General features: G+C 48.0%; 1 protein-coding gene across 3 annotated transcripts in view; it reads left to right on the forward strand.

The window, feature by feature from the left end:
- Positions 1–23,453, forward strand: part of LOC143276898 (oxaloacetate tautomerase fahd2, mitochondrial-like) — a 55,504-nt gene that overhangs the window by 15,520 nt on the left and 16,531 nt on the right. For all 3 annotated transcript variants that reach the window (XR_013053651.1, XR_013053652.1, XM_076581562.1), the window contains exons 4-6: positions 538–697; positions 10,119–10,227; positions 16,380–16,467. Coding sequence is in view for 1 of the 3 variants with exons in the window: in XM_076581562.1 (XP_076437677.1) it covers positions 538–697; positions 10,119–10,227; positions 16,380–16,467 (357 nt within the window). In the remaining 2 variants the exon portion in view is untranslated. The remainder of the gene's footprint in view (positions 1–537; positions 698–10,118; positions 10,228–16,379; positions 16,468–23,453) is intronic.

Genomic DNA, 23,453 nt, shown 5'->3' on the forward strand with positions numbered 1-23,453 from the left:
AGACGAACTTTGGAGGATATGCCTTTGCAGCCCCACTGCCGTAGTGTATGGGTCGTCTCTGTTGTTGGTGGGGTAGCTACCCTGACATCTTGGCACCAGTTGATGGCATCATGACTTTGTGCTGTGCAGGACAGAGCCATGAACAGTGTGTTTCAGTACATGATGACTGATGACATCATGACTTTGTGCTGTGCAGGACAGAGCCATGAACAGTGTGTTTCAGTACATGATGACTGATGACATCATGACTTTGTGCTGTGCAGGACAGGGCCATGGACAGTGTGTTTCTGTACATGATGACTGATGACATCATGACTTTGTGCTGTGCAGGACAGAGCCATGGTCAATGTGTTTCAGTACATGATGACTGATGACATCATGACTTTGTGCTGTGCAGGAGGACAGAGCCATGGATTACGTGTTTGGGTTCACGGAACCTGATGACATCATCACTTTGTGCTGTGCAGGAGGACAGAGCCATGGATTACGTGTTTGGGTTCACGGTACCTGATGACATCATCACTTTGTGCTGTGCAGGAGGACAGAGCCATGGATTACGTGTTTGGGTTCACAGTGGCTCATGACGTCAGTGCCAGAGACTGGCAATTCAAAAATGGGGGACAGTTCTTACTGGGCAAGACTATGGATGGGTTCTGTCCCTTGGGCCCTGCTATTGTCATGAAGGAGGATATTAAAGGTTTGCTCTGTGTGTGTGGTGTGTGGTGTGTGTGTGTGTGTGTGTGTGTGTGTGTGTGTGCATTTTCAGCACATGCAGTGCAAAAATGAAAAGTGGAAGAAAACATTTGAAGTATATTTTCTGAATATATGAAATATATTTTCTTGTATGGATTAAACATCCCACTGTATTACAATGCTTATACTGAAAATAAGTAGTTTTTTTCCAGCTGCTGAGAGAAAAGTTTGCATTGTGAACCAGTGTGGCTGAAATGATTTGGGTTGTACATTATAGATTACAGAATACTTTATTTTTTCAACAAGAGAAATTCATTTGTGGTGTAAAACACATAAACAATACATGGAAATTGCCAACAACTTTGTTACCTTCCTTGTGCACAAAGCGAAGACTCGGTTTTTCAACACCAAGATCTCCAAAGCTAAATCAAGCAAAGACCTATATTGCATTACAAATAAGTTTTGTGGCAGAACAAAATCTTCTTTGCTTCCTTCAGTCTATCCATTTTCATTACTGGCCAGTGTCTTTTCAGATTTTTTCTGCTAAAAAATTAACATCAGGAAAGAACTGGATTCACAGTCACTTGTGCCACATCCCTTGGGAAAAGAATTTCAAGGTGTTCCTTTTGTTGCTTTCACACCTGTTTTAGAGACAGAAAATGTCTGCTCCAAAAACATGTGACCTGGACCCCCTTCCCACACCACTACTGTATGAGTGTTTGGATGTTGTTTTGCCTGCACTTACAAAAATTATAAATGATTCTTTAATTTCTGGTGTCTTCCCAGATGTATACAAAACTGCACTTCTTAAGCCCCAGCTAAAGAAAACAACTCTGGATCACAATGACCTCAAATCTTTTTGCCCTGTATCCAACCTTGCTTTTGTGTCCAAAATTATTGAAAAAATTGTTCTCTCCCAACTTTCAGACCATTTAACATTAAACAACCTGTTCTCTTCTTTTCAGTCAGCATATAGATCTGCCCATAGCACTGAAACTGCTTTGTTGAAAGTAGTTAATGACCTGTTACTGTCTGTTGATGAAGGTAAACTGTCTGTGTTAACTTTCCTTGATCTGTCGGCTGCATTTGACACAGTAGACCACAGCATACTCCTTTCCAGACTTGAACATGTTTTTGGGATTCACTCAACAGTTCTGAGTTGGTTTTCTTCATACCTATCCAGCCGCTTCCAGATTGTCTCTGTTAGTAACTTTAAGTCTGATCCAACCCTGATCTCCTATGGTGTGCCACAAGGCTCTGTCCTGGGCCCCGTTCTGTTCGTTCTGTCCACTGCTCCTCTTTCTGATGTCATTTCTGGCCATTCTGTTCTTCATCACTCTTCTGCTGATGATACTCAGCTACAAAAATCTGCAGAACAAAATCAAGTACATAGTCTGATTCTGTCAATGCAGGATTGTATTCTCGATGTTAAATCCTGGATGACATTCAACAAACTAAAATTGAATGATGACAAAACTGAAGCTATGATTATTTCCTCTGCAAGAATGTCCACATCTACTTCTTTTCCTGTCTCTATTGTGGTTGGTGATGCCACAGTTCAGTTTTCTAAATCGGCAAGGAACCTTGGAGTCATTCTTGACTCAAACCTCAGCATGCATGCTCAGGTAGTAAATCTGATACGCATAGGTAATTGTGAACTTTGTCGCATCAACTCTATCTGTCAGTACCTTTCTGTTGAAACTACTAAAACTCTTATTTCTGCTTTTGTGCTGTCACGAATTGACTACTGTAATTCTCTTCTCATAGGCTGTCCACATAATATTCTTCAGCGAATTCAAAAACTTCAAAACAATACTGCCCGTCTGACTCTGAGTCCCACGTACTGATCACATTTCTCCTCACCTCCGCACTCTACATTGTCTCCCCATTGAAGCGAGAATTAAACACAAAGTTGCGCGTCTCTGCTATTCTGCTTTCAACTCCGCAGGACCTACTTATCTTTCTGACCATATCAGTGTTTACACTCCCATAAGAAATCTCCGCTCTTCCTCTGACTGTTACCTTTTGAAACTTCCTTGTGTCAATACAAGAACCTATGGTGAACGTTCTTTCTTCTTTGCTGCTCCACACATCTGGAACAACCTTCCTTATCATATCCATGCATCTGATTCTATTTCTGCTTTTTGCTCATCACTAAAGACTCATCTTTTTAAAACCTATCTATAAGTACTCTCGGCTTCCTTTTCTCCAATACCACCCATGCCAGCTCACTTTCGATGTATGTAGAGTGGGAAAGGGAGAGTGTGAGTGGAGGGAGGGTTTTTTGAGAAAGAGTGGCCATGAATGTTTTATGTTACTTGTAATATTTTTCTTTCATGTAAAGCGCCCTGAGCTCTTAGTGAGAAAGGGTGCTATATAAATGTACAGTATTATTATTATTATTAATTTGCATCCAAATTTTTAGATATTTCGCAGACTTGTTGATGATACCCTAAGGTTACTGTGTGAAATTTTTCAAGGACATTGGTTTCTGTATCACAGAAAATATTTGTCAAAAAGCAGTTCACTTTTTTGTGGACACCTGATATACCTGTCACTGTGAATGATGTGTTCAGATCCCCACATCTTGTCACTGTCAGTGATGTGTTCAGATCCCCACACCCTGACACTGTGAGTGATGTGTTCAGATCCCCACACCCTGACACTGTGAGTGATGTGTTCAGATCCCCACAACCTGACACTGTGAGTGATGTGTTCAGATCCCCACACCCTGACACTGTGAGTGATGTGTTCAGATCCCCACACCCTGACACTGTCAGTGATGTGTTCAGATCCCCACACCCTGACACTGTGAGTGATGTGTTCAGATCCCCACAACCTGACACTATGAGTGATGTGTTCAGATCCCCACACTCAGACACTGTGAGTGATGTGTTCAGATCCCCACACTCAGACACTGTGAATGATGTGTTCAGATCCCCACACCCTGCCCTCCCGAAACCTGGAGGGGGTCAGGCTGGTGTTCTCTTGACCCTCTCCCGGGAGGGTCACTACCTTGTCGTAGTCGGGAGGCTTAGTGGCCAGTGATCGAGCCAGCTATGTCGGCGGGGGCATCAGTGCTTCTTGGGGTTTGGTGCTCTGGTCCCAGGTCTTAATTGACAGCCTACATAGCCATCGTAGCTGTTAGGGCTGAATAAGTGGTGGTTTTGTACTGATGCCCCTGATAGGGCTACATAGCCATCGTAGCTGTTAGGGCTGAATAAGTGGTGGTTTTGTACTGATGCCCCTGATAGGGCTTCCCATGCCGAACAGGTCGTGAGTGAGGCCCAAACTAAACGTGACCCACTGTCCCTTTCGCTGTTCTCTGTTCTTCTTTTTACCGCCTCTTTTCTGTCCTCAGCTCCCCATCAAGCCTTCTTTTCCACATTCTTTTTTCTCTGCGGCCTTCTTCAGGCCCGCCGTGTTTGCCGTGCGGCGCGACCTGTGATGGAGGGGAATGAGATCCTGGGGATTGAGAGAGCACGCTGCTCTCAACACATCCCTTTGGCTCGGACCTCTCTTAAGACAGGCGGCACACATTGGCCCATGTGTGTCAATCGGCTACCCCTTCGTGGGGCTGGGTCAAGACTGGCAGTTTAGTGGCTAGCGAAGATAACCCCTGTAGTGCTCGGTTCTCTGTCCCCAGGAGCTGGGCATGATCGGGGGGGGGGGGGGGGGGGGGGAACACGTTGGAGCTAGACTGTTGGTCGTATATACCTCTGGATTTTGGCCATCGTGGCTTGTGATGGAGGGCGCTGATGACGACAAGCCGTTGTCGGCTCTCAGCCCCTTCGCTATCCAGAAGGGCTTTCAGTGTCTGGCAGGATCGCTGAAATCCATCAAGAGGCTGAGGAGCGGAGCATTTTTAGTGCAGAGTCCAAAAGGCAGACACAGCTCCTTCTCAAGGCGACCACTTTCGTTGATAGGGCGGTGAAGGTTTCCCCTCACAAAGGTCTCAACTGCTCAAAGGGGGTCATCAGATGCCCGGAGTTGAAAGGTGTGTCTGAGGCTGAAATCAAGAGCGAGCTGTCCTCTCAGGGAGTGACCGACGTGTACAGGGTGACGGTGAGGAAGGGGTCGGACAGAGTCCCGACCAACACTTTCTTCCTCACCTTCTGCTGCCCGGATGTCCCCAAGGACATTCGGGTCGGATACCTGATAGTTAGTGTAAGCCTGTATGTGCCGTCCCCTCTGAGATGTTTTAAATGCCAGAAATTTGGACACGTGAGAGACCGATGCAAGGAGGAAGAGGCATGTGGCACCTGTTCGAAGGCGGCGCACCAGGGCGATTGCGTCAGTGCAGCCCGGTGTGCGAACTGCGGAGGTGGCCACCCGTCCTCATCGAAAGACTGCCCCGCCTGGAAAAAAGAAAAACAAATCCAGAAGGTCAAGACAGAAAAGAAGATATCCTTCTTTGAGGCAAAGAAACAGGTGGAGGCCGCGTCGCCTAAGGCGTCGTACGCCTCTGTCGTCAGACCCAGGACGGTGGACGTCGCAGTCCAGACGACGTCCACAGGGACGCAGACGGACGACTTACCCACCTCGTTGGAACGGTTGGCCTTGGGTGGAGGCGCCGTGTCCACCCCTTCCCATCCTGTGCGGCAGTCCTCAGGGGCTGCTGGGCGGGAGCGGAAAACCTCGGGCAGAGGCATGTTGTCTGCCTCCCACCCCACCCCACCCCCAGGCACCCCTCGTCTCGCCTCTCGTCTGCCTGGCCCTCGGGCTGGCGGAAGTGGCCGGAAACCCCCCGTACCTCCAAAACTCAAGGAGGGGAGGGTTGCGGCCTCGGCGGGATCGGGAGGGGCCGAGGTGGTGGATATTCCGACTTGGTCGGAATCCGAAAAAGTAATTTCTAAAAATAAATACTCCATCCTGGCCGACCTTGAGCCACCGCAAGCAGAGGAGCAGGGGGTAGCGATGGAATAGGCTGCTGCTTTATTTTTTTAACCTTTTTAATGGCAGTGATCCACTGGAACATCCGGGGGTTCTATGCCAATTTTCAGGAACTCCAGCTGCTTTGTCGTGCTTTGAAACCTTCAGTGCTGGCGCTGCAGGAGACTCTGCAAAGAGATGGCAAGGTTTTATCTCTCTCTGGTTTTAACTCCGTTTTTAAACCCGCTCAACCGAAGCAAGAGGGATTGACGGGAGGTGTCGCTCTTTTTATTCACAAGTCCCTTTTATACAGTACAGTTCTTTTAAAGTCTCAACTCCCGAGAGCAAGGTTTCGGTTGCGCATGCGCACTAGAGCCTATCCATAAAAGGGAAAGGGGCGGAGTTTATCTATAAAAAGCGCGAGCACGTGTCCGGTAGAAATGTAAACATGTGGGAGGTGAAAGCAAAACAAAGACCGACTCACTGTTAGCGGAGAAAGATATCCGTGTACTCCTGCCACACAATGTGGTCGTTTACGGTTGCCAACGTCGAGGGGCTGTCTGCATGCTTTCCAATTCTCACCAGACAGTACCACGTGCTGGTGCTATTTTTATCTGACAGACACGTCTAGCGCAAACACAAACGGCTCTAGCTCCGCCCCTTTTCTCTGCATTCAAATTTTGTATTACTTGTAGCTGACACATTTTGTACTTTCCAAAGTCAATTCAGGTCTAGATTGGAAGCTGCTAGGCAAATCTCGCTCTCTGCCATAAATGAAGCCAAACCGTAGCTTTATTAGGCTTTTATTTTGAATAAACCTTCACCGACGTCACAGTGTCAGACTCTGGTGAGAAACTGGCTTGATTCAAATCGCCCGCCATTTATAGTCCGGTTCAGGCTTTAAGCACCCCTTTACAGGCGGTGGCAGTCAGAGTCACACTTGAGAAAACCATCACTGTCTGCTCTCTCTACCTTCCTCTTTCCGCCCGTGTTCTGAGGCAGGACCTCATGAACCTGGTCGACCAGCTCCCACATCCGTTTTTACTGTTGGGCGACTTCAATGGACACTCCCCGCTCTAGGTAAGTGAGATGACATCAGCCCGAGGTCTTCTCTTGGAAAACCTTCTTTCCGACATGGACTTGTGCTGTCTTAACGACAAGTCTCCCACTTACCTTCATCTGTCCTCTGGAAAGCTCTCGTGTTTAGATCTGTCGGTCTGCGATCCATCACTGGTCCTGGACTACGAGTGGAAAGTGCACGACGATCTGCACGGGAGTGACCACTTTCCTGTCGTCCTCTGCCCCACAGATGGAGAAGGTGACTCTCTGCCTGACCGCCTGAACTATGACAAAGCAGACTGGAGTTTTTTTACCAAGAAGATAAGAGCGGAGCTGCAGGAAGAAACAGTATTGAAAAGCAAGGAACCTGCTGACACTCTGACTCGGATCATTTTAGATTGCGCCAAAGCAGCAGTCCCATCGTCTACCTCCAAGCCTCAGGTCCATAGAACGCCCTGGTTCAACGCGGAATGTCGGGAGGCCCGTAAGTCTCGGAAGAGAGCGCAGCGACGCGTCTTTCGGAGACCGGAGACCGATAACGTTTGAACCCATCAACAGCTGAGGGCGAAAGCCAGGTATGTTTTTAAAAAGAGCCAGAGGAAGTCATGGAGAGATTTTTGTTCTTCCTTAACCTCCAACACACCCAAGAAGAAAGTGTGGAGGGTTTTAAAAAGAATTAAGGGCAAAAACGTATGCCCAACCTTTCATCATCTTAAACTTTCAGACGCTCTGGTCACAGAGAAGAAAGCAGTTGCCAATTTGCTTGCCTCCACAATTGAACAGAACTCGAGATCTGCTAACAAATCTGCTCGGTTTCTTAAAACCAAAAACCTGTCAGAAAAAACACCATGTAACTTCTTTTCCGACAACACAGAGAATTACAACCTTCCTTTCACAATGAATGAACTTAAATCTGCCCTTCAGACCTGTACTGATTCCTGTCCAGGAATGGACGAGGTCCATTATAAACTCTTAAAGCAGCTTCCCCAAACCTGTCTGGACACCCTGCTTAAAGTTTATAACCACATCTGGGTCACAGGCTTTTTTCCACCCTCCTGGCGGAAAGCCCTCATAATCCCGCTGCCGAAACTGGGAAAAGACCCCTCGAACCCCTTCAACTACCGCCCAATTGCACTGACCAGCTGCATCTGCAAACTGATGGAGAAGATGGTCAACGGTAGACTGATGTGGAAACTAGAGACCGACGGCCTTCTGGCGAAAGAACAGTGCGGTTTCCGCAAGCATCGCTCTACCGTTGACCTTCTGGTTCATCTGGAAACCACTGTAAGAAATGTCTTTGTAAACAAACAACATGTGGTGGCCATATTTTTTGACTTGGAGAAAGCTTACGATACCACCTGGAAATTTGGTATTCTCTCGGACTTGCACAAGCTTGGCTTCCGAGGACACCTGCCTCAGTTCATCCACAATTTTTTACAAGACAGACAATTCCAGGTGAGACTCGGCACCACCCTGTCCGACATTCACGAGCAGGAGCTGGGTGTCCCGCAAGGGAGCATTCTGTCGCCGGCTCTTTTCAGCATCAAAATTAATGACATCGTTCAATCCGTTCAGAAGGGATCGGACAGCTCGCTGTTCATGGACGATTTTGCCTTATATGCAACTGGCAGCACATATGCCAGCATCCAGCGACGGCTTCAGCTCTGCGTCAACAAAATCCAGTGTTGGGCAGAGGAGAATGGCTTCACATTTTCGTCCTCCAAAACTGAATGCATCCATTTTCATAATTTTCGCCAGTTCTATCCGGACCCTGAAATCCGTCTGGGAAAATCCACCATCCCGGCGGTCAAGGAAGCCAGATTTTTAGGGGTCATCTTTGATCAGAAGCTGAACTTCCTCAGCCATATTAAACAGTATCTTGCCAAAAAGCACTGAACATCATCCGAGTTGTGGCACACACGAACTGGGGTGCTGATAAGAGAACTCTCTTGCACCTCTACAGAGCCCTGGTCCGGTCCAAACTGGATTATGGAAGTGTAGTATACGGCTCAGCCAGACCGTCCTACCTGAAACTGTTGGACCCTGTACACCACCAAGGACTCCGTCTCAGCTTAGGTGCTTTCCGCACCACCCCTGTGCACAGCCTGTACGCAGAGGCGGGGGAACCGCCTCTCTCCAACCGCAGACTGAAGCTGACCCTGAATTATTATTTGAAATTGTTTTCTGAACCTACAAACCCTGCTTATGACGCTGTATTCAACAACCCTTTCGATAAGAAATTTACAGACAACCCAAACTGCATACCTCCTCTCGGACTCCGCATTCAGCCGCACTTAGAAAATGCCGATCTGGATGTCGGTGGTATCTCAGATTTCTCTAAGTTCCCTGACAGCCCTCCGTGGACCTTTACAACACCTGAGGTGCGATTCAATCTGGCCTCATACCGTAAAGACACCACCAGTTCTCTGGCCTACAGAACTTACCTTTCGGAACTCTGCCACAATTCCCCACTTTTCAAAGCATCTTCACTGACGGTTCCAGGTCAGAGGATCGAGTCGCTGCATCTGCGTTCTGTCCCGCCTTTCCTGACCGGCCCTCAATGGAACACATCCTGTCTGACAGCTCGGTGTACACTGCGGAACTGACCGCACTGGTTCTGGCGGTAAAAATGGTTCTCTCTTCGAAACAAAAGAGATTCATGATCTTTTCCGACTCCTTGTCAGCCCTGGAGGCGATCGCCTGCAGGAATATCACTCATCCCAAACTGCTGGAATTTTGTGAAGATTTTACTCTCGCAACGAAGAAAGGATACGAGGTTGTGTTGGCCTGGGTTCCCGGACATGTTGGCATTCGTGGTAACGAAAGGGCGGACCTGCTGGCCAGGAACGCTGTAAAGAAAGAATTATCCAGATCCTTTGTACCCTATACAGACATGAAGCGGAAGGTGAACACTTACGTTAAGGATCTTTGGCAAGAGGAGTGGAACACCCAGACGGACAACAAGCTCTTCCAGATCCGTCCGGACCTAAAAGAGACCCTCCCTTCAGGGGTGAAGAACAGAAAGGAGGAGTCTGTGCTGTGCAGACTGCGTACGGGGCACACTTTTTTTTACTCATTCTTACTTGTTGAAGGGGGAGGAGGCCCCTCGATGCATTCCCTGTGATGAGCCTCTCACCGTGAAACACGTGCTCCTTGACTGTTGGGATCTGCATGACGTTAGACGCAGACATTACACGGCAGTTTCTTTGAAGACTTTGTTTCGTGATGTCCCTCCGTGGGCGATGATGGACTTCTTAAAAGAAGTGAACATTTTTAACCAGATTTGAAGGTTTTAAACTATGGAAGTTTTTTTAACTTTGGAGTGGAAAGTTTGAAGTGGTGACTCGTTTTAATTTGTTGTTTTTTTATCCTTGTAGTAGTTATTGACGCGGCGATAGCCTTGAGATGGCCTTAGTGGTCGGCGAGGCTCTAAGCACCATAATTTCATTTCATTTCATTTCCCCACACCCTGACACTGTGAGTGATGTGTTCAGATCCCCACGACCTGAAGCTGTGGACCCGTGTGAACGGAGTGACCAAACAGGACAGCAGCACCAACCAGCTGGTGTTCAAGACTCCACAGCTGGTAGCTTTCATCTCCAGGTCAGTGCCCCCACACCACACCCACACCCCTCCTCCCCCACACACCCTCCACACCTCTCTTCACCCACCCCCCTCCACCCTTATACACCTCTTTCCCCCCACACTCCTCCTCCCTCCTCCACCCCCACACCACCCCCACACCCCTCCTCCCACACACACCCTCCACACCTCTCTTCACCCACCCCCCTCCACCCACCCCCCTCCACCCGTACACACCTCTCTTCCTCCACACTCCTCCTCCACCCCCACACCACATCCACACCCCTCCTCCTCCACCCTTTCACACCTCTCTTCACCCACACCCCTCCTCCCCCCTCCACCCTTACACACCCCTCCTCCCCCCTCCACCCTTACACACCTTCACCCACACCCTCCACCCCCCTCCACCCTTACACACACCCCTCTCCCCTTGCACACCTTTCTTCACCCACACCCTCTTCCCCCCTCATCCCTTACGCACCTTTCTTCACCCACACCCTCTTCCCCCCTCTCCCCTTTCACACCTTTCTTCACCCACACCCCTCCTCCCCCTCCACCCTTACACACCTTTCTTCACCCACACCCTCTTCCCCCCTCTCCCCTTACACACCTCACCTCCTTCCCCCTCCACCCTTACACACCTCTCTCCCCCCACACCCCTCCTTCCCCCCCTCCACCCTTACACACCTTTCTTCACCCACACCCTCTTCCCCCCTCCACCCTTACACACCTCACCTTCTTCCCCCTCCACCCTTACACATTTCTCTCTCCCCCCACACCCCTCCTCCCCCCACACCCCCTCCTCCCCCCTCCACCCTTACACACCCTCCTCCCCCCTCCTCCCCCCCTCCACACACACCTCACCTCCTTCCCCCTCCACCCTTACACACCTCTCTCCCCACACCCCTCCTCCCCCCTCCTCCCCCCCTCCACCCTTACACACCCCTCCCCCCCCCTCCACCCTTACACACCTCTCTCCCCACACCCCTCCTCCCCCCCTCCACCCTTACACACCTCTCCCCCCCCTCCACCCTTACACACCCCTCCTCCCCCCTCCCCCCTTACACACCCCTCCTCCCCCCTCCTCCCCCCCCTCCACCCTTACACACCTCACCTCCTTCCCCCTCCACCCTTACACACCCCTCCCCACACCCCTCCTCCCCCCCTCCACCCTTACACACCCCTCCCCCCCCCCTCCACCCTTACACACCTCTCTCCCCACACCCCTCCTCCCCCCCCTCCACCCTTACACACCCCTCCTCCCCCCTCCACCCTTACACACCCCTCCTCCCCCCTCCTCCCCCCCTCCACCCTTACACACCTCACCTCCTTCCCCCTCCACCCTTACACACCTCTCTCCCCCCCCCTCCTCACCCCCTCCACCCTTACACACCCCTCCCCCCCCCCTCCACCCTTACACACCTCTCTTCCCCCACACCCCTCCTCCCCCCTCCACCCTTACACACCTCTCTTCCCCCACACTCCTCCTCCCCCTTCCACCCTTACACACCTCTCTACACCCACACCCTTCCACCCTCATACTGATACTCACCTCTCAGGCTCATAACACTGAGGAGGTTTGTGGCAGGATGTGAAGAGTAAGAGTTGCGACACAACTGGAGTGGCTCCACTGAAGAAAGCGGGCTAACATAAGCACCCCTCTGTGAAGGCCAACATTCTAAACGAGCAGTTCTGCTCCGGCTTCACTGAGGAGGACCTGAGACAGATCCTGGAACTAGGTGAGAGCCCCTACCCAGACATGCCTAACATCATCATCTTTGAAGAATGCGTGAAGTTACTGAGGAACCTAAACCCTTGAAAGGCAGCTGGTCCAGACAACATTCCCTTTCACCCCCTGGTTACAGTAGCTCAGGAACTGGCCCCTGCACTTACCCACCTCTTCAGTCTATCTCTTGTCACTGGAAAAATACCTGAAGTCTGGCGACATGCTGCAGCCCATCCAGCATACAAGAAAGGAGATCAGAGCTCTCCAGCAAACTACCGTCCCATCTCACTGACATCCGTCAGTGGCAAACTGATGGAACACATCATTCAAAGTGCCATCCCATCACACCTTGGCAAGCACAAGATCATTGTTGATGTCCATCTTGGATTTCGCAAAAGAAGATCGTACGAATCACAACTGATCCTCACAGTGGATGACCTGGCAGCAGCGCTTGAGGAGGGAGGACAAATGGATACCATCATGCTGGACTTCTCGAAGGCCTTTGACAGGGTGCCCCACCACTGCCTCCTTCTCAAGCTCTGTCACTGCGGAAACTGTGGACAAACGCTTTGCTGGATTGAAGAGTTTCTCACCAACAGAGCCCAGCAAGTGAACGTTGAAGGACAGATCTCCACCATCGGCCAAATCACCTCTGGGGTTCCTCAGGGATCTGTCCTTAGCTCTGTTTCTCATCTACATCAATGACATCAACAAAAACATAAGATCCACGATCCATCTGTTTGCCGATGACACCATCCTATACCGGCAGATCAGATCCCAAGCAGATACCAACGCCCTCCAAGAAGATCTGAACGAACTTGAGCGTTGGCAGAAGACCTGGCAAATGTCATTCAATGCCAGCAAATGTCATGTCCTCTCAGTGACAAGGAAGAAAAAACCCTTCCCTACCACCTACTTTCTGCATAACGAGGAACTCCAGAAGGTGGAGAAAGCCAAATACCTGGGCGTACAGTTGTCTAAAGACCTTCACTGGGGAGCATCCAGGCCACAACAGCAAAGGCAGACAAGACCAGTGCCTTCATGTATAGGAACCTGAGAGGATGCCCCTACATCACGCAGACAACATGCTACAAGGGGCTTGTGAGGCCCATCCTAGAATATGCTGCACCAGTCTGGGACTCCCCGCAACAGTATCTCACAACCAACCTGGAGATGGTACAACACAGACCAGCTCAGCGAATTATGCATGACTTCCGCCCAACCACCAGTGCAACCGAGCTTATCACCAGGCTGGAACTCAACCCCCTCAAACTGCGCCGCACTGCAGCCAAGGCCACCATGATGTACAAGATCATGGGTGGTTTAGTTGAGGTGGCACCCCAGGAAGGTACTTCAGTGCGGACAATTAGAACCGTCCGAGGCCACCCAGAGAAGCTACAGGTACCCTTCTCCCGCACAGACTCCTGCAGGCACTCCTTCCTCCCTTCAGCTGTCTGCCCGTGGAACCAGATTCCAGACCATATAATCTCAGCCATTTCCCCTCAGTCATTCAAGACCAGGACTGAGGCCTGGCTGTGAGCCTCAGCATCAGTATAGCTTCAGGACAGGATTTAATTTTTTTGTTTTTTGTTTTTTGATGTGTTTTTTTGACTGATGCTGTGTGGAGCCCGGGTTCCCCTGGCTGAACTAGGGGCTTAACGGTCGCACACAGACATCAGACATCTAGAGCGCACCCCTGTGTTGTGGATTGTTGCCCTGTATAGGTATTGTAACAGGATTGACAAGAAAAGTGTTGATGTGTGTTCATCACTCAGGTTCATGACACTGATGACATTGTTGATGTGTGTTCATCACTCAGGTTCATGACACTGATGACAGTGTTGATGTGTGTTGGTTCATGACACTGATGACATTGTTGATGTGTGTTCATCTCTCAGGTTCATGACACTGATGACATTGTTGATGTGTGTTCATCACTCAGGTTCATGACACTGATGACAGTGTTGATGTGTGTTGGTTCATGACACTGATGACATTGTTGATGTGTGTTCATCTCTCAGGTTCATGACACTGATGACATTGTTGATGTGTGTTCATCTCTCAGGTTCATGACACTGACGACAATGTTGATGTGTGTTCATCTCTCAGGTTCATGACACTGACGACAATGTTGTGTGTTGGTTCATGACACTGATGACAATGTTGTGTGTTCATCACTCAGGTTCATGACACTGATGACAATGTTGATGTGTGTTCATCTCTCAGGTTCATGACACTGACGACAATGTTGATGTGTGTTCATCACTCAGGTTCATGACACTGACAACAATGTTGTGTGTTGGTTCATGACACTTATGACAATGTTGATGTGTGTTCATCTCTCAGGTTCATGACACTGATGACAATGTTGTGTGTTGATTCATGACACTGATGACAATGTTGTGTGTTCATCTCTCAGGTTCATGGCACTGATGACATTGTTGATGTGTGTTCATCACTCAGGTCATGACACTGACGACAATGTTGATGTGTGTTCATCTCTCAGGTTCATGACACTGACGACAATGTTGTGTGTTGGTTCATGACACTGATGACATTGTTGATGTGTGTTCATCACTCAGGTTCATGACACTGATGACAGTGTTGATGTGTGTTCATCTCTCAGGTTTATGACACTGACGACAATGTTGTGTGTTCATCTCTCAGGTTCATGACACTGATGACAATGTTGTGTGTTCATCTCTCAGGTTCATGACACTGATGACAATGTTGATGTGTGTTCATCTCTCAGGTTCATGACTCTAATGACAATGTTGTGTGTTCATTACTCAGGTTCATGACACTGATGACAATGTTGTGTGTTGGTTCATAACAATGTTGATGTGTGTTCATCTCTCAGGTTCATGACACTGATGACAATGTTGATGTGTGTTCATCACTCAGGTTCATGACACTGATGACAATGTTGTGTGTTCATCACTCAGGTTCATGACACTGATGACAATTTTGTGTGTTCATCTCTCAGGTTCATGACACAGATGACAGTGTTGATGTGTGTTCATCTCTCAGGTTCATGACACTGATGACATTGTTGATGTGTGTTCATCTCTCAGGTTCATGACACTGATGACATTGTTGATGTGTGTTCATCACTCAGGTTCATGACACTGATGACAATGTTGATGTGTGTTCATCACTCAGGTTCATGACACTGATGACAATGTTGATGTGTGTTCATCTCTCAGGTTCATGACACTGATGACAGTGTTGATGTGTGTTCATCTCTCAGGTTCATGACACTGATGACAATGTTGTGTGTTCATCTTTCAGGTTCATGACACTGATGACATTGTTGATGTGTGTTCATCTTTCAGGTTCATGACACTGATGACAGTGTTGATGTGTGTTCATCTTTCAGGTTCATGACACTGATGACAATGTTGATGTGTGTTCATTACTCAGGTTCATGACACTGATGACAATGTTGATGTGTGTTCATCACTCAGGTTCATGACACTGATGACAATGTTGATGTGTGTTCATCACTCAGGTTCATGACACTGATGACAATGTTGATGTGTGTTCATCTTTCAGGTTCATGACACTGATGACATTGTTGATGTGTGTTCATCTTTCAGGTTCATGACACTGATGACAATGTTGTGTGTTCATCTTTCAGGTTCATGACACTGACAATGTTGATGTGTGTTCATCTTTCAGGTTCATGACTAAAGACTGTTGATGTGTGTTCATCTTTCAGGTTCATAACTCTGAAGACTGTTGATGTGTGTTCATCTCTCAGGTTCATGACAGAAGACTGTTGATGTGTGTTCATCTTTCAGGTTCATGACAAAAGACTGTTGATGTGTGTTCATCTCTCAGGTTCATGATAGAAGACTGTTGATGTGTGTTCATCTTTCAGGTTCATGACAAAAGACTGTTGATGTGTGTTCATCTCTCAGGTTCATGACAGAAGACTGTTGATGTGTGTTCATCTCTCAGGTTCATGACAGAAGACTGTTGATGTGTGTTCATCTCTCAGGTTCATGACTCTGAAGACTGTTGATGTGTGTTCATCTTTCAGGTTCATGACAGAAGACTGTTGATGTATGTTCATCTTTCAGGTTCATGACAAAAGACTGTTGATGTGTGTTCATCTTTCAGGTTCATGACAAAAGACTGTTGATGTGTGTTCATCTCTCAGGTTCATGACAGAAGACTGTTGATGTGTGTTCATCTCTCAGGTTCATGACAGAAGACTGTTGATGTGTGTTCATCTCTCAGGTTCATGACTCTGAAGACTGTTGATGTGTGTTCATCTTTCAGGTTCATGACAGAAGACTGTTGATGTGTGTTCATCTCTCAGGTTCATGACAGAAGACTGTTGATGTATGTTCATCTTTCAGGTTCATGACAAAAGACTGTTGATGTGTGTTCATCTCTCAGGTTCATGACAGAAGACTGTTGATGTGTGTTCATCTTTCAGGTTCATGACACTGAAACCAGGTGACCTGATATTGACTGGCACACCACCTGGTGTTGGAGTCTTTCGCAAGCCACCAGAATTTCTCAAGGTGAATGACTCACATAGAGTGGATGTGTTTTCAACAGTTTAAAGAAATTGAATGTGTTTTCAAGAGCTATAAAGAAATTAGATGTGCTTAGAATAGTTTAAAGGATTGGCAGTCCAGATGCCAATGGTTATCCCAGTGACATCAGTGGAAAATGAAAGCTGGTTATCTCAATGACATCAGTGGGAAAGGAAAGCTGGTTATCTCAATGACATCAGTGGAAAAGGAAAGCTGGTTATCTCAATGACATCAGTGGAAAATGAAAGCTGTATAAATTAGTGAAGCTGTGCCTGGATCAGACCTGCAGCCAGTCAGTGTGTGAGACATGGAGAAACAGGAAGTGGTGTGAAGGAGGGGTGGGGGTGGGGGGACTGAGCTATGGTGAGATATGAACTGAACTATGGGGAGTTTGAACTGAACTATGGGAAATTGGAACTGAACTGTGGGGAAATTACTGAACTCTGGGGAAATTGGAACTGAACTGTGGGGAAATTGGAACAGAACTGTAACTGAACTGTGGGGAAATTGAAACTGAACTGTGGGGAAATTGGAACTGTACTGTACTGTGGGGAAATTTGAACTGAACTATGGGGAAATTGGACCTGAACTGTGGGGGAAATGGAACTGAACTATGGGGAAAAAGGAACTGAACTGTGGGAGAAATGGAACTGAACTATGGGGGAAATTGGAAGTGAACTATGGGGAAATCAGAAATGAATTGTGGAGAAATGGGAATTGTACCATAGGCAAATGGGAACTGAACTATTGGGAAATGGGGATGTAGCAGTGGGCTACAGGGAACTGAACTATGGGGAAATGGGGATGTAGCAGTGGGCTACAGGGAACTGAACTATGGGGAAATGGGGATGTAGCAGTGGGCTACAGGGAACTGAACTATGAGTAAATGGGAACTGGGCAATAGGAACTTAATGTTGGAGAAATCAAATTGAACTGTAGTTTCAGTTTCAGTTTCAGTAGCTCAAGGAGGCGTCACTGCGTTCGGACAAATCCATATACGCTACACCACATCTGCCAAGCAGATGCCTGACCAGCAGCGTAACCCAACGCGCTTAGTCAGGCCTTGAGGAAAAAAAAAAAGAAAAAAAAAGGTGAATAAATGATAGATAAGCTTACACAAATAAATAAATAAATAATAACTATAATGTTAAAGAAAAAAAAAATAAAAAAAATAAATAAGCAAATAGATGTAAAACATGAAGACACACATTCACATATACACCCACACATGCATAACAGATATGCACCGAACATGCAGTTTCACAGATACGAAAGCACACTAGAAATGAGTGTGTGGAGGAGGGGGGTAGAGGAGGTGCAGGGTAATGTGTGTGGTGTGTGTGTGTGTGTTGGAGCTCATGTACGTTTATATGTATTTGACTGTGATTGAACTGTAGGCAAATGGGAACTTAATGATGGAGAAATCAAATTGAACTGTAGGCAAATGGGAACTTAATGATGGAGAAATCAAATTGAACTGTAGGCAAATGGGAACTTAATGATGGAGAAATCAAATTGAACTGTAGGCAAATGGGAACTTGGAGAAATACAAATCGAACTGTAGGCAAATGGGAACTTAATGATGGAGAAATCAAATTGAACTGTAGGCAAATGGGAACTGAACTTCGGGGACGTGGAAACTATGGGGAAATGGGTACCGGGTAACTTGAAATTTGGGGAAATGGGAACTTGAACTTCTTGGAAAATGGAAATGAACTATTTATAGTTCCCTGTGGACTGCTGATAGCAACCAAACATTGTTTCCTTGTGGACTGTTTAGAGCAACACAACAGGCAATGGGTTTCCATGGCGCATGTGAGATGATACACATCAGGTGTGGGTGTCTATGGCTCATGTGACATGATACACATCAGGTGTGGGTGTCTATGGCTCATGTGACATGATACACATCAGGTGTGGGTGTCTATGGCTCATGTGAGATGATACATATCAGGTGTGGGTGTCTATGGCACATGTGAGATGGTACACATCAGGTGTGGGTGTCTATGGCACATGTGAGATGATACACATCAGGTGTGGGTGTCTATGGCACATGTGACATGATACACATCAGGTGTGGGTGTCTATGGCTCATGTGACATGATACACATCAGGTGTGGGTGTCTATGGCTCATGTGACATGATACACATCAGGTGTGGGTGTCTATGGCTCATGTGAGATGATACACATCAGGTGTGGGTGTCTATGGCTCATGTGAGATGATACACATCAGGTGTGGGTGTCTATGGCACATGTGAGATGATACACATCAGGTGTGGGTGTCTATGGGGCATGTATGACACAACAGGTGTAAGTGTCTATGGGGCATGTATGACACAACAGGTGTGGGTGTCTATGGGGCATGTATGACACAACAGGTGTGGGTGTCTATGGGGCATGTAGGACACAACAGGTGTGGGTGTCTATGGGGCATGTATGACACAACAGGTGTGGGTGTCTATGGGGCATGTAGGACACAACAGGTGTGAGTGTCTATGGGGCATGTAGGACACAACAGGTGTGGGTGTCTATGGGGCATGTAGGACACAACAGGTGTGGGTGTCTGTTGGGCATGTGAGATGATACACATCAGGTGTGGGTGTCTATGGGGCATGTAGGACACAACAGGTGTGGGTGGCTATGGGGCATGTAGGACACAACAGGTGTGAGTGTCTATGGGGCATGTATGACACAACAGGTGTGAGTGTCTATGGAGCATGTAGGACACGGTGTGGGTGTCTATCGGGCATGTAGGACCCAACAGGTGTGGGTGTCTATGGAGCATGTAGGACACATCAGGTGTGAGTGTATGGGGCATGTGAGATGATACATATCAGGTGTGAGTGTCTATGGGGCATGTAGGACACATCAGGTGTGGGTGTCTATCGGGCATGTAGGACACATCAGGTGTGAGTGTCTATGGGGCATGTAGGACACAACAGGTGTGGGTGTCTACGGAGCATGTAGGACACAACAGGTGTGGGTGTCTATGGGACATGTAGGACACAACAGGTGTGGGTGTTTATAGGGCATGTAGGACACAACAGGTGTGAGTGTCTATGGGGCATGTAGGACACGACAGGTGTGAGTGTCTATGGGGCATGTAGGACACAACAGGTGTGAATGTCTATGGGGCATGTAGTACACAACAGGTGTGAGTGTCTGTGGGGCATGTAGGACACAACAGGTGTGGGTGTCTATGGGGCATGTAGGACACAACAGGTGTGGGTGTCTATGGGGCATGTATGACACAATAGGTGTGGGTGTCTATGGGGCATGTAGGACACAACAGGTGTGGCTGTCTGTGGGGCATGTGAGATGATACATATCAGGTGTGGGTGTCTATGGGGTAGGACACATCAGGTGTGGGTGTCTGTGGGGCATGTAGGACACATCAGGTGTGTGTCTATGGAGCATGTAGGACACATCAGGTGTGGGTGTCTATGGGACATGTAGGACACAACAGGTGTGGGTGTCTATGGGGCATGTAGGACACATCAGGTGTGGGTGTCTATGGGGCATGTAAGACACAACAGGTGTGGGTGTCTATGGGACATGTAGGACACAACAGGTGTGGGTGTCTATGGGGCATGTAGGACACATCAGGTGTGAGTGTCTATGGAGCATGTAGGACACAACAGGTGTGAGTGTCTGTTTGGGCATGTATGACACAACAGGTGTGGGTGTCTATGGGGCGTGTAGAACACATCAGGTGTGAGTGTCTATGGGGCATGTAAGACACAACAGGTGTGGGTGTCTATGGGGCATGTAGGACACAACAGGTGTGAGTGTCTATGGGGCATGTAGGACACAACAGGTGTGGGTGTCTATGGGGCATGTAGGACACAACAGGTGTGAGTGTCTATGGGGCATGTAGGACACAACAGGTGTGGGTGTCTATGGGGCATGTAGGACACAACAGGTGTGAGTGTCTATGGGGCATGTATGACACAACAGGTGTAGGTGTCTATGGGGCATGTAGGACACAATAGGTGTGGGTGTCTATGGGACATGTAGGACACAACAGGTGTGAATGTCTATGGGGCATGTAGGACACGACAGGTGTGAGTGTCTATGGGGCATGTGAGATGATACATATCAGGTGTGGGTGTCTATGGGGCATGTAGGACACATCAGGTGTGGGTGTCTGTGGGGCATGTAGGACACATCAGGTGTGTGTCTATGGAGCATGTAGGACACATCAGGTGTGGGTGTCTATGGGACATGTAGGACACAACAGGTGTGGGTGTCTATGGGGCATGTAGGACATATCAGGTGTGGGTGTCTATGGGGCATGTAAGACACAACAGGTGTGGGTGTCTATGGGACATGTAGGACACAACAGGTGTGGGTGTCTATGGGGCATGTAGGACACATCAGGTGTGAGTGTCTGTTTGGGCATGTATGACACAACAGGTGTGAGTGTCTATCGGGCATGTAGGACACATCAGGTGTGAGTGTCTATGGGACATGTAGGACACAACAGGTGTGGGTGTCTATGGAGCATGTAGGACACAACAGGTGTGAGTGTCTGTTTGGGCATGTATGACACAACAGGTGTGGGTGTCTATGGGGCATGTAAGACACAACAGGTGTGAGTGTCTATGGGGCATGTAAGACACAACAGGTGTGGGTGTCTATGGGGCATGTAGGACACAACAGGTGTGGGTGTCTATGGGGCATGTAGGACACATCAGGTGTGGGTGTCTATGGGGCATGTAGGACACAACAGGTGTGGGTGTCTATGGGGCATGTAGGACACAACAGGTGTGGGTGTCTATGGGGCATGTAGGACACAACAGGTGTGGGTGTCTATGGGGCGTGTAGGACACATCAGGTGTGAGTGTCTATGGGGCATGTAGGACACATCAGGTGTGGGTGTCTATGGGGCATGTGAGATGATACACATCAGATGTGGGTGTTTATGGGGTATGTAGGATGAAACACAACAGGTGTGGGTGTCTAAGGGGCATGTAGGATGAAACACAACAGGTGTGGGTGTCTATGGGACATGTGGGACACAACAGGTGTGGGTGTCAAAGGGGCATGTAGGATGAAACACAACAGGTGTGGGTGTCTATGGGGCATGTAGGACACGACAGGTGTGGGTGTCTTTGGAGCATGTAGGATGAAACACAACAGGTGTGGGTGTCTATGGGACATGTAGGATGAAACACAACAGGTGTGGGTGTCTATGGAGCATGTAGGACACAACAGGTGTGGGTGTCTATGGGATATGTAGGATGAATCACAACAGGTGTGGGTGTCTATGGGACATGTAGGATGAAACACAACAGGTGTGGGTGTCTAAGGGGCATGTAGGATGAAACACAACAGGTGTGGGTGTCTATGGGATATGTAGGATGAATCACAACAGGTGTGGGTGTCTATGGGACATGTAGGATGAAACACAACAGGTGTGTGTGTCTATTGGACATGTAGGATGAATCACAGCAGGTGTGGGTGTCTGTGGGACATGTAGGATGAATCACAGCAGGTGTGGGTGTCTATGGGACATGTAGGATGAAACACAACAGGTGTGGGTGTCTATGGGGCATGTAGGATGAATCACAACAGGTGTGGGTGTCTAAGGGGCATGTAGGATGAATCACAACAGGTGTGGGTGTCTATGGGACATGTAGGATGAATCACAACAGGTGTGGGTGTCTAAGGGGCATGTAGGATGAATCACAACAGGTGTGGTTATATGACCATTTTTGTGAAAAATCCCTGGTAAATTGATTTCATTCAAATCTTGTTTCCCAAGCAGCGAAAGGGTTAAATGATATTAGACGTAGTACACACTGAGTAGTATGTGTGACTCTCTCTCTCTCTCTCTCTCTCTCTCTCTCTCTCTCTCTCTCTCTCTCTCTGTGTTAACTCACTCCATGCCAAGAGTTTTTGCCCTTGCCAATCCCTGAAAACCCAGGGTTTGTATAGGATGGGGAAAAAATTGTAAAAAAAACAAATAAACACCCAGACAATTGATATTTAGTATATGTATGCAAGGAATGTTGCTCCATATGTGTGCAAAAAAGCAAAGTATTTACTCACCATCTTGATGGTGATCGCGGCATCCATATTTTGTGTATTTTTTAGCATTTTTGCACCCATCAGAAAGGTACACCAACATGTTCCACATCACATTCTAACACTATTTGAGGAACTGAAGAACTAGTGCATGCAATGAAGTATGAACAGGTGGTGAAGAAAGTTGAAATTCACACATACAAAAAAAAATATTGTCTCTACATAATGAAAATCAAAGAACAAAGAAAAAAACTCAACCGGCTGGGTGTTGACTGGCCAGTCAGCTGACAAACCTGGTATGCCAGTGAAGGGATGTGCAAGAGGGAAAAAGGAAAAATTGTCAGTCCAATCACTGGAGAAAACACTTGAAAAATCGTCCGTTTCCTCAGTGGTTTCGTCGTCTGTGTCTGTCTCATCTGCTGGCACATGTTCCTTACTTTCCTCTCCATTGTAAACACTCTCTTCAGCGGCCGAATCTATTTCTAGTTCATCGGGATCTGGTTCAAATTCACTGTCCGAAGAATCAACATTATCTCCTTCGACATCAGAGCCTTCAGTTTGGATCATTTCCAAAGCATCTTCGACGCTGAGTAACATTTCACCTCTCCGACCGTGTCGAACACTTCGCCGTGACGCCATCTTGTCAAACAACTTACAAAGCTGATAGGGGGCACGCTTTGTTATCAACTGCGGTTGAGCTTATCGCGACACACACGCAGCGTGTGTGAATGAAAAGCTGACCAGAGGTGACGTAAGATATCACATCTGCTTTTGATTTTCGCATCCGACGCGTCACTCCGACAGCACAAATTTTTAAAATCCAAGTCCGCATATGCGGACATTGGCATCCAACGCTTTCTCCGACGATGTCCGCATATGCGGACAATGGCAGCGAGTGAGTTAATGAATGTGTGAGAGTGTATTTTGTATGGAGGAAAGG

The sequence above is a fragment of the Babylonia areolata genome, chromosome 2 (assembly GCF_041734735.1).
Source record: "Babylonia areolata isolate BAREFJ2019XMU chromosome 2, ASM4173473v1, whole genome shotgun sequence".
Classification (NCBI taxonomy): domain Eukaryota; kingdom Metazoa; phylum Mollusca; class Gastropoda; order Neogastropoda; family Buccinidae; genus Babylonia; species Babylonia areolata.